Raw genomic sequence first — 12,766 nt, 5'->3', positions numbered from 1 at the left:
CTAGGGGCACCTGAGTGGCTCAGTCAGTTATGGGTCTACCTTTGGCTCAGGTCATGATCCCAGAGTGCTGACTCCCTGCTCAGCGGGGAGTCTGCCCCCGCCCCACCCCACCCCACCCCCGTCCTGCTCATGTGCATGTGTACCTGCCTGCGCATTCTCACTCAAATAAAAAAAAAATTTAAAAAAGACAGTTCTAGGTATGAGTGCAAATCCACACTAAGGAGAAGGAAAAGAGATCACCAAGAATATAAACACTAACAAGTTGAGAAGGGTCGTCAAAACCTAGTCTACTAAGCAGAGCACTTTGTATATGATGATTCATCTACAAATGCTTCCAATGAATTATAAAAAAAAGAGACCCTCATAATTCTAAGTTTGCATGGAAAAAAAATCACACATTAAATGTTTGAGATGTGTATCACTATATAATCACCTAAGACATGGCTTCACTCAAAGCATAACCGAATCTACATTACACTTTTTAATCCGATTTTATTATATTCAATTATACACTGCGACTGCTTGTTTCTTAATTATGCCTTATTAGATCCCACAAAATACAAGATAATCCTGTCCCAACTGATGACAATTCATGATGACAAGTCCCTCTGAAAAACTTTTCTGATGCATAAAAACAACATCCCTTAATTCAATACAAAGATTCATTTAATATCAAGTGACAGTAAACAATTTCTGCTTTAAAGTCAATTGAAAATTCACTGGTGTCTTGCTTCAGACAGCACTTAGGGCCAATTACTACACCCAACACATGCAGCTTTTCAGTATTTCAATTAACTCAGTCATACAAAATACTTCTGGGGACCAAAAGCTCTAAGTCTTGTAACCAACAGAGAAGGCCATTATCTAAAATTAAGTAAAATCAGCCTCACTACAGCATAAAACTGAGGCCAGGATTGACAGATTGACAATTTAAACTCTACCCCCTACTCTTCCTTAACTGAGACTACCTCTTTTCCCACTTCCACCTGAAGCTCCACATCCTCCTTAAAGCCTTCTCCAGAGTGATCTTATTTTTCATCTCCAGGGGAATGTTTTAGTTACTACAACACATTATGGCATTTGGTCATTTTAAAGGTGTAGGCTACTTCCTAATGTGGAGTTTCCAGTAAGTGCCTCAGAAATCCCATTTTAGAAGACATTGGTAGCTGTTGCATGGTACTAGGTTATCTTGGAAATTCTGGATCCCACACAAATTGAAGCATAAGTTTCTTAACTGCAGACATCCAGGAGACTTTAATATGTTCGTGTGCCAGGTGCCCTGGGAGGAAAGGCAGAAGCTGGGTGACAAGACGTGAAGATTATGTAGTATTTCTTAGATTTATTCATCTATAGACCCTTGTAATTACCACCCCCTTCCCTCTCCCCAGTCCATAAACACACATGTACATTTTCACGGCAATTTTCAAACACGTGCAAAAACTGAGACTCCTCAAATAACCCAGCTTCAACAATTATCAACACTACCCAATCTTGTTTCATCTATACCCTAACTTGAACATACACCCCCAGTTATTTTGAAGCAAATACTAGACATGATATTTTTATCAGCATACATTTCACTATGTACCTCTTAAAAGAAAATAGTCTTAATGCCAGTATAATTTATAGTGTTATATCGGTTTCAGGTGTCCAATACAGTGATTCAACCACTCTATACATGACTCAGTGCTCATCACAGTAAGTGTGCTCTTAATCCCCATCACCTATTTCACACATCCCCCCCATCCACTTGGGCTCTGGCAACCACCTGTTCTCTATAGTTAAGTCTTTTTCTTTATTCATTTGTTTTGTTACTTAAATTAAGAATATTTTGTAAAAACAGCCATTATCTCAGCTTTAAAAAGTTAATGCTAATTGGTTTATTTCTCCAACTAAATTATGTCCTAAGGGCTACTCAAACTCTAACTTGCATTCAAATCACCTGGTAATCCTGTTAAACTGCAGATTCTGCTCAGGTGAGCCAGGTGGTGACTGAGTCTGCCCCCCCAACCCTTTTTTAAGATTCTTCATTTCTAGCAAGCTCTCAAGTAGTATTTTAAGTATAAAATGATGTCTCCCATGTTTAGCACAATGATAGGCACCAAATTTTAAATGGAAAAACCCTTTTTGAATTATATGCCACTTTATTTTTTGCAAGGGCTTTATAAAAATTTTTTTAAATAAATGGTCAGAAAAGGTTGTAAGTAACTTAAAATATTAAGTTTCCCTCCCATGTCAAATGGTGCACAAGAACTTTCCTGTTAAATGGTGAGTTTCCGTGTTTTTCAAGGCGAAATTCCCAACACATAAAGGACTGGCTACTAAAAAGACCAGAACTCATTTCACGGCTTGAAAGCAGTTAAAAATGTAAGTAGCGGCAGAGGAGAAGACCAGAGGGAGCAGGGCTCACCACTGCAAACTGAAAAATGCAAGCACAGACTGGAAACCTCCAAATGCAAGCAAAAACAAAAAAGCAAAACAAAACCACCACCAACAAAAATAATCTAAATGCTGTGCCGCCCAAAGAAAACCAATTACCAGCTCTACGAGAGCTCGGGCTACAGTGAACAATACTATCATTGGCAAACAAACAAAAACGATATTTTTAAAAATAAAGAAATACATAAACAGATGCAAAATAGTTCCAAAGCACTTCTAGGAGTTCTGAAGGAAAAGTTCCCAGAAAAATACTATATGAAGTGGAAGTGTTTAACTGTTTAATTAAATACTCTGCAAAATCAGAAAGGTCACTAGGGACGAGATACCTCATGCTGTACCTTTATACAGCACATCTGATTACCTTATTCTTCCTTCTGCGCATATGCAACTGATGAAATCTGACCAATGGAAATGAATCTTTAAAGATATTTTTCAAAATATGAAGCACTGACAGACTTCCGCTTCTGGTCTTGATGAAATAACTGGGACTAGATTTGTCCTAGCATCTGAACGTGAAAACAACCCCCCCCCCCCCAAAAAAAAAAGATTTTGAAACCTTAAACATTAAGGCAGTTAGAGTTTGCAGGGCAGGTGAAGGAGAGGAAAGAGAACTACAGAGCACTCTGGAGACCTGGAGAAGGGCTCCCTTCAAGCTTCAGCACACTATCATCAGCGTGTGCCTGAGAGAAAACTACTCAAGGCCACGAAAAGAACCACCAGTAAGGATTAGGGGCATAATTACCTGAACTCACAGCCAGAGGGGGAAATCTCATGGTTCACACAGCATTGGGGTGGAGTACTCAAAAGGATTTTGCCATAGTAGGGAAACAAAATTGGCCCTACACCAAATGTGGCTCTGCCCCCATGAGCAAAATTTAAAATAAGGCCTGAAAGGACCACAGTTTCCAAGTAACTTAACAAATCCTAGAACAAAATTCAGGAATATTTACAAGAAAACAAAGTATCTGCTATCAGTATCCAATAAGGTAAAATTCACAATATCTAGTATCCAAAACGTATGTAAGGCATGTAAAAAAGGGGGAACAGATATTAATCAACTGACACTAAATCCAAAAATGACACAAGACAAAATTAGTAAACAAGAACATGAAAATTATTATATCTGTATTTCATAGTCCAAGAAGCTATAGGAAAGACTGAAGGTGCAAGGAGAGCTATTAAAGATTTTTTCTTAAAGGACCCAAAGCAAACTAGAGCTCAAAACCACAATCTAATAAAAATTACATTACATAGGATTAACAACAGATTGGGAATTGCAGAAAAGATTAATGAATTTGAAGACATGGTAATAATAGACTGGGGGAAAAACATCAGCATTCAGTAAGATGTGGGACTTGAAGTGATTAAAGTACTTCGATAAATCTGACCAATAATATGTAAGATTTACACACTGAAATCTATTTTTAAAATTGCCAAGAAAAATTAAAGAATTGAATTAAGAGATACACCTGTTCAGGGATAAAAAGACTCAATAGGGCTAAGATGTCAATTCTCCCATATTAATCTGTACATTCAATGCAATCCCAACCAAAATCCCAGAAGGTTTTACCACAGAAACTGAAAAATTCAAAAACTGATACGGGAAAATAAATAAAATAACATAAAATAAAATTGATGTGGGAATGCAAAGGACCTAGAACAGCCAAAATAACTTTTGTTTTTTTAAGTAGGCTCCATGGAGCCCAATGTAGGGCCTGAACTCACAACCCTGAGATCAAGACCTGAGCCAAAATCAAGAGTCAGACACTCAACCAACTGAGCGACCCCAGCACCCCATTCAAAATAACTTTTAAAAAGTAGGGTACAGATGGAGAGCACACACTGTCTTCAAGACTTATAAAAACAATAATCAAGACTGTGTGGTAATGTGATCAAGGTAAACAGATGAGTGAAATAGAGAATCAAGAAACAGACGCACATCGGTCAACTGATTTTTGACAGATATGCAAAAGAAATTCAGCGAAGCAAGCATAATCTGTTTAATGAATGGTGTTGGAACAACAGGATACCCTTGCACAGAAAAATGAACTGGAAAAAAAAGGACAGGGATGCTGTAAGTGTTGGTCTCTATCCTGATGTGGGATCAAGCCATATACTTAATATATATGCACTTTACGTATGTATACCTCAAAAAGGGAAACAAATAAAGTCAGCACATAAGTTAGCATATACAGCCTGGCTAGGTCAGTCAGTAGAGCATGCAACTCTTGATCTTGGGGTTGTGAGTTCGAGCCCTACACTGGGGGGTAGAGATTACTTAAAAATAAGTTAGCACATAGAGTAAGCTCCTATATTTATTTAAAAAATATTTTTTTGTTTGAAATAAAAAAATTTCTATCTATCCATCCAACATTTCGTACATACACACACAGAAGAGAGACACAGCAACGTCTGGAATTAGGTTCAGCTAATATCAATGACAATAACTTACAAAAGATAAAATTTGGAATAATCCCATCTTTAAGCATTTCCATTGTTTGAATTCTTTATAATGAATGTGTATTATTTTTATAACAGTACAGTTACTTTTTTAAAAAACTGGAAGCAAAGTTATTAACAGTGTTTAATTCTGGGTGAGAATATGAGAGTTTATATTTTCTTCTCTGTAATTTTCTATATTTTTTAATTCCCCCACTTAAAAAATATTTATGTAACTCCAAAGAGTATATAGCAACATGAAAATATTTTGTTATGCTAAAAACATGTTGTTTGTTATAATTACAACTACTAAACTTCTGTATGTACCTAGACAAGATCCACACAAAAACCTTAAAAAGGAAAATAGGTAATATTTGGGAAATGAGTTTGTTGGACTTGTGTCTTTTTTATGACTTTTTTAACAAGTTTTTGTGATACAAAAATGGGGAAGTTGCAATGACAAGTGTGCACAGGAAGAGAACAAAACACATGGAATGTTGTTGAAGAGCCCACATATGTCCAACAATGGAGAATAGAGGTCATCTTTTCCATAAATGGTGCTGGGACAACTGAACATCCACCTGCAAAGAAATGAATCTAGACACAGATCGTATAGCCTTCACAAAAATTAACTTGAACTGGATAACAGTCCTAAGTACAAGACAAAATATGAAACTCCCAGAAGTTACCACTGAAGAAAATTTAGGTGATCTTGGATATGGCACAGACTTTTTAGATTACAACGCCAAAGATATGACCCATGACAGAAATCACTGATGAGTGGGACTTCATTAATATGACAAACTTCTGCTCTGGGAAAGACTCTGTCAAGAGAATAAGACAAGCCACAGACTGGGAGAAAAGATTTGCAACACGCATATATCTACATACATCCAGCTATAATACACAACTAAGTGACAGGGAGACAAATACTCTCCTCTTACTCACAACTGACTTAATAAAGACAATCATCAAAAACATCCAGTTTCTGGCCAGGGCTTGGGAAAACAGGTGAGCGAATACACCACTTGAGGGAGCGAAAATGACCATCTTTCTGGAGGACATTTTGACTGTCAAAATACAAAATGTGAAGATACTCAGATGCAGCTATTCCCCTGTCACTGCCATGATTTTACACCACAGGTCTACTCCCCTATGTATATGAACACTCACTTTGTTTTAACAGAAGATTTAAAAAAAAAAAAAAAAACTTAAGTGTTTGTTATAAAAGGGGTGGGAGAAGGACCACCAATTAATTAGATTATGGTGTATCCACATGACAGAATGCCACATAGCCACTAAAAAGATTGAGATAGATCAGTATGTGCTGCTAGAAAAGATCTCCAAAATAAAGAAAAACAATCAAATGAACAAAGGGTCAAAAATATACATAGTATGTTCCCATTTGTTTAAAGAATATATAATATAATTTTAATGAATCTTCCTTAAATGTATATAAATTCGTAAGTTATATTAAATATTAAAGAATATATATCTGGTTTAGAGATTATATATTCACACATACTTTAATACAGTTTTCTATTTCTCTCAAGGAACCAAAAGCACGTCAGGAAGGAGATGAACAGGGTGAAAAGTCTTCATTTTTTATTTTGTTCCTCTTGAAATACTTGAATTTTCTAAACATATAACTAACTTTTAAAAATTATATGTGTGATTTTAATGGCAAAAAGGGTGATGTAGGCCAAGAGATCCAAGGCCTTTCAATTTGCTGGTTTATAAACTTTCTGTCTTCAACCTAATAAATGTTTTATACTTTGTTTATATTTTATGTTTTACATGCACACGTAAGCATACATATATTTAAATCTAGCTTCTGTGGCTGACTCTCAAATTATCATTAATTACCATCTTAATTCAGCTGCACGAGGTTTCTTGGTTACAACGTGAACATTCTGACAACTGGAATCAAACATTCAAGCCAAACTGGAAAGGATATTTCTGACAGAAAATTAACATCATATCCTGGGTGCTATCTGGTGAACATTACAATCAAGTTTCTAACCAGAGAAGCAGCAGATCCTGAAAAGGAAGAAATGAACACCTATGTGTGTTCTCTATGCCAAACTGTGTTAGCCCCTCCTATATATCTTAATTTCCCCCCCAAACCATAGATCATATTATTATCCCACTTTACAAAGGAGGGACTAGACACAGTGGTCTGAAACAACTGAGTAACACAATCCAGTAAGCTTCTACTAACTATACCTCAACTCCCACCAAACACTGTGACCATACCTATCCACTGTAAGTAGTGGCTTGAAAAAAACCTGACCTATCACCCAACAACACACCTCTCTGCCTCAAAGCCTTCAGGAAATCCCAATGTTAAAAATTACACATGGGGTTAGAAACTAAAACATGGATTCCCATGATACTAATTCTTCATGTTTAGCAGGAAGAAAGGGGGAATTATTTTGCCCCTTCTATCCACATAGGTTGTCAGATGTCCTAGGACTTCGAGAAGAAAAAGTGTTTAGTCTCCAGACAGCCTGGCAGTCATTTTCAAACAGTACTGCATTCCCAGTGCCAAGATGCCTCAGGGTACAAAGAGAGAACTGGAAACCCGAAAAACCATAATGAGACAGGCTCAGATGAAGAGAAGAGGTGTTACTGGAAACAACACTAACCGCCTAACACAACTTCCGGGACTCTCCTCCAAACAGAGTGACCATGTTCCTTTCTGCCACAAACTGTGTCATGGACCTCAAAGCTCTTTGTTCAAAGCCCTGATCAAAGCCTGGAACGCTTCAACAAAGCCTGCTTTGAATTAAATATGGGGCTGACCAAAACACTCTCTGAGGAAGAAGGGAATTTAACAGGTGTCTACAATAAAGGATTTTCTAAGTTTTTGAAATTCCAACTTCTGTGAAGACATGAAAGTTGATGAAAACGTGAGCCTTCAACCGCCTTCAAACCTCCGTGACATCTGTAGCCAGAGTCTGTCTACAAAAGCTCTACTCTGAGGTTTCAATAAGGTCGCCTAAAGTCACAGCCAAAGTTTGTCTTCCCAATTAAATGGTCTATTAAAGGCCAACTTATAAAGAGAAGAGAGTCAACATTTAATTGGAAAGCAAATCACCTAACAGTAAGTGGTAGACACATTTCCCAATTAAAAATCTGACAAGAACTCACAAAAATAAAACAGCATCTCCAAAATGCCATCTTGCTTATTCCTCATTTAGAAAGGCTGCCTGCTCCGATTTCACACCAGACAAAAGGTTAGGGAGGGGAAAAATCAATAGAAAAGTAGGAAAATGCTGTGTGTGTGCACGCACATGTGTAAAACTGTCCAAATTTACATCAGCAGGTGATCGAAACTCTGTCCACCCAATTAGTTCTTTTAAAGGGCCAGTGGCGAGACTTCAAACCAAAAGCAGTTAGCAGTGGCCTCCGACAGACTTGGTCGCAAGCACTGTCCATCTCCTCATCAAAACCCCACTTCCCAGCGTGAGGACCTCTTCCGCAATACCCCAGGAGTCCACCCTTTGAAACATCTGATTGTCCGGAAATATTTTTATTCAATACTTTTTAAATGGCTAAGAATTTCATTTATGAGTCTCCAGGTACTTAAACACCCATCAACCAAATGTAACATTTTCACTACTATACAACAACATTTCTTGAAACTGTTTTGATTTTTAAATTCTTGAGAGTGATGGACAATCACACTAGCAAAATAGTCGTTATTTAACTATTTGGTACCACAGCTGGAAAGAGTGACGAGATATGGCTAGTCCCCACGGTTATACAGACTCTGTCCTTAGGTTGAATCCTTATCCACCTGTTGTTTTCTCACTCGGTGTTAAAAGATGACTAACAATAAATGCTGTTTCAAGTTACAGAAATAGCTTTAAATATATATGATGTGTTATGCTAGCACATAATAAGGTATAGAAATGACTTTTTAAAAAAGATTTATTTATTTATTTATTTGAGAGAGAGAGGGAGAGAGCACGCATGCATGCATGTGCACACCAGCGGGAGGAGAGAGAATCTCAAGCAGATTCCCCACTGAGCTTAGACTCACAACGAGATCACAACCTGAGCCGAAACCAAGAGTCGGACCTTAACCAACTGAGCCACCCAGGCACCCCAAAATGACTTTTTTAACGTATCTGAGCAAAAGAACCAAAGGAGTATTTTTAATATTCACTATTCAAAAAAGAAAGCAACAGCTCAGTGATATAAGAAGATAAATAAAGCTAAACTAATCAAACTTTTCAAAAGATTATCACTGACAAGTCACTTAAATGACAGGTCCAAGGAAACAGAAAAGAGAACTGGCATGTATCAGATATATCTTCAAGGAAGCTCAGAATTTATAAACATGAGCCTAAAATGGGTTCAGGAAAGCTTTGGTCTGTGAGAGAGAATCTGAAAAGAGGTTAAGGAGAAGAGGAGTTAATCCAAGTTTTACATGAGGAATTAAGAATCAGGAATACAATGTTGCAAGAAGGGGTAACACAAAGAATACAAACTGAACAGAGAGACAAAGAGGCAACTTCAGAGTGACAGAACAATTTACTCACAAGAAATACACATTCCCCATTCTTTTTTTCTCTCAGTTTTAGTGGGTGTAATGGACATATAACACCATAGTCCTTTAAGGTGTACAACATGGTTTAATATATTGTGTATATTGCAAAATGATTACAATAAGGTTAGTTAACAAGCATCCATCTCACCTAGTTACAATTTCTTTTTCTTGTAATGAGAACCTTTAAGATCTACTCTTAGCAACTACATTCCCCATTCTATTCTCTGAAGTACTCTCCCCTGCTTCTCCCCACCCAAACACCAAAGTAATACCACCATCCTCCTCTCATTAACTGCCACTGTTCATGAAATTTAAACCATTGCATATGTTCAAAAGCACATCAGAGAGGAAACAACAAGGGGAGAGAGCTGGCAACACTCTCACGCCAACCCAACAATTTTCCTGTGACTCAAACAAATATCGAAAAATAAACATTAACACTCGAGAAGCAACATCATCCAGTCTTAAATAAGGTCATATGGAACCATGAACTCTTATCCTTACTAAACATGCCCAGGATGCCACATCTGGACACTCCATTATACCATGCTAGTTAACAGATGTAATGAAAATATTATTCAAGTGGTCTGAGGTGGTCAAGAATAAGGAAGAAAAATGGAAAACAATAATACACAACAAAATTCAGCATAAAAATTGTGTAGGCCTAAATCATGGTGATACGTGAAGGTAATATAGATGGGCATAAGAGATGGGTGAATGACCACAAAATCATATTCCACACCATCCAGTGGGAGAGTTCCCCTGAAGAACAAAGGAACAGTCAACCAAAGGCAATGTATTTCTGAATCAGCATCAGTTAAAAACAAAAAAACAAAAACAAACAAACAAAAACCCTTTAGTTTGGTTTTTATGCTTTTTTCAAATGTAGGGCATTTAGAATGAATGTAATAGCCATTTAGGAAAACTGATACACAGCAGAAAAGAAATGGGTAAAGCCTACAGAATCATTAAGTGCCCAGCTGAAATGGTACATTTATATACATGTGTTATACCTTCCCTAACCCCCACTCCACTTAACCACTCCTTCTGGATTCCCATATTTCACTCATCTCTGTTTTTAGACTTATGTCATAGTTTTTACTTCCATATTTTATCTCTCAAGTGAACTATACTCTCAGGGGTAACATCACATCTGATTCGTCTTTGCAAAACTCAGGGCATCCACTCATTTGTTCAACAAATACTTATTAAGTATGTATTAAGTCCCAGGCACCATACTACAAACTGGCACTAAATACATAGTTTAAGTGAATGTTGACTATAAGAGAAAAAATAAACAAGTTCAAAGAAGAATCCAAATAAATTCATGTATTATAACTCCACAAAGGATTAAGATGGGACGCTACCAATATTCTAGTTGGAATTTTAGTATCATCTATGCTGCTTGTATTGTGACAAGAATGTGGGTCCACACTAGACCAGCGTTCCCTTTGCACGGCCTACCAAGTTTATTAAGCATTTCCACACAGAGAATTATCATCTTAGATCTTTAGGGGAAAAAAAACAAAAACCCCACTTAGTAATAATGATTTCATGACTTTAAACTGGAGGCCCCTAAATAACACCCATGAGATGGGTCTTTATCAGTCCATGAGTGGTAGATTGCTTTAAAATTCCATCTATTCATACCTTCAAGCCCCTACTACCTACCAGCTACTGTTGAGGCTGGGTTTTAAACAAATCATCAAGATATTGCAGGAGCCCTCCTAGAACTCAACTGCAAGTTTAGCATGGGGGGGGGGGTCAGGAGGACGGGGTTTTACTTTATGAAAAATACCTGAGTTGAAATTCAAATGTCAACAACGTAAAAACGTGTTATAATACATTTTATTCAGGTTGTTGTAATCACTTCCTGTATCATCTTTAATGATGTCTGAAAGGATTCCCTCACCTTTATTTCACATTTTTTAAAAAAAGGAGCCCCTAAAAGGTCCACCACTCCCACTCCCACCATATATATTCCGGGGAAATAACATGCATAGAAGATAACTCGAAATTTGTTTTGTTTTGAAGGAACAGACCGGGATAGGAAGGCAGAACAAAAATCGAGAACGACTGTACGCCTTCCAACCCACAGCCCTTCTACAAGCTCACTACAGGCTCTTGTATTGGATGGAGGCTGTGGCCATTCACAGGTGGTTGGAGGTGTGCGAAGTGTGAGAACACAATCTGCAACTCGTGACAGTAGTCCCCGGACTTCAGGGCCTTACACCCAGAAATTCAGGAAACAAGGCGCCTTCCCCAAGTGAGCGCGGCGGAAGGCAATCCATAAATAAACGCTGTACGAATAAATGAACACACCTGGCTTTCTCTACCACGCCCCAAACAGCGTGCTTCTAGGGCCCAGGGACCTAATGGAAAGCTCAGGTCCCAAAGAAAAGATAGCGAGGCGGGGCTCCTCCCTCTAGCCCAACCCCAGAGGAAAAGGGGGAACTGCGGGGGCCCTTCGGAGGGGCTGGGGGGGGAGGCAAGGAGGAAGGGGGAGGGGTCGGCAGGGTGGAACCCAGCTAACCCTTCTCCCTTCCAAAGCGGAGGTCGAGCCGCTGCCCGCTGCCCCCTGTCCCCTGACCCTGCCTCCTGCCTCCCTCACCTGATCACAGAGATGAGCAGCCCCGAGGGGTCTTTGCTTTTGCTGACTGTGCTTCTGTATTTCCCACCAGCTGCTTCTGCCGCCATCTTGGTACCGGGCGGAGGGGGGAGAACCGCTGGGCAAGAAGGGCCAAAGCGAACGTAAACTCTGTAATTGACCTCTCTGGGAAGTAGCCAATGGAAGAAGAGAAATTCAGAGACGTGAAACTGGACAGTCCAATCGCTGAAGTAAGGAGGCGGGACCGAGGCAGCAAGTTTCAAGGTCCCGCACGCCCTCTAAGCACTCTGGGAATTGTAGTTTGCTTCCCTGAAACTACACAGGAAACTAAACCAGTAGCAACTTGGTGAAGTCTCCTAATGACTGTCTGATTTGTATTTACTCTGATCTGATGTGGGTTTGTTTTTTTTTTCCAGTTTCCTTGTTTTTAGATTTTTATCATGTTTTTAATCAAATTTATCTTACAATGCCAAAAAGTGTATATAGAGGCATGTATTTACATGGGGGGGTATGCCTATGAGCAAAATTTTACTTTAAACACAAATGGTTTAATAAACAAACAATTTAATACTGCGTCGGGGTTTCATAGGTAGCAAAGCAGCTCCCTCGTTGCAATCTCTTAAAAATCAGCCCTTGACACACACAAAAAAGAAAAATTTAAAATAAATAAATAAAAACAATTCAATAAAATGCGAAAATAAGACACAGAAATGCTTATTCTC

At 38.3% G+C, this 12,766-nt stretch overlaps 1 protein-coding gene across 1 annotated transcript in view; it reads right to left on the bottom strand.

Moving 5' to 3' along the window:
* The window catches only part of EXOC4 (exocyst complex component 4), a 735,341-nt gene extending 723,190 nt beyond the window's left edge, over positions 1–12,151 (bottom strand). The window contains exon 1 of the mRNA XM_035021134.1: positions 12,048–12,151. Within this exon, the coding sequence (XP_034877025.1) occupies positions 12,048–12,133 (86 nt within the window). The 5' untranslated portion in view covers positions 12,134–12,151. The remainder of the gene's footprint in view (positions 1–12,047) is intronic.
* Positions 12,152–12,766: the final 615 nt, after the last annotated feature.

The sequence above is a fragment of the Mirounga leonina genome, unplaced genomic scaffold (genome assembly GCF_011800145.1).
Source record: "Mirounga leonina isolate KUSES-001 unplaced genomic scaffold, KU_Mleo_1.0 Mir_174, whole genome shotgun sequence".
NCBI lineage: Eukaryota > Metazoa > Chordata > Mammalia > Carnivora > Phocidae > Mirounga > Mirounga leonina.
The sequence above is the reverse complement of the archived record's forward strand: the minus strand, read 5'-3'. Positions and strand labels throughout refer to the sequence as shown.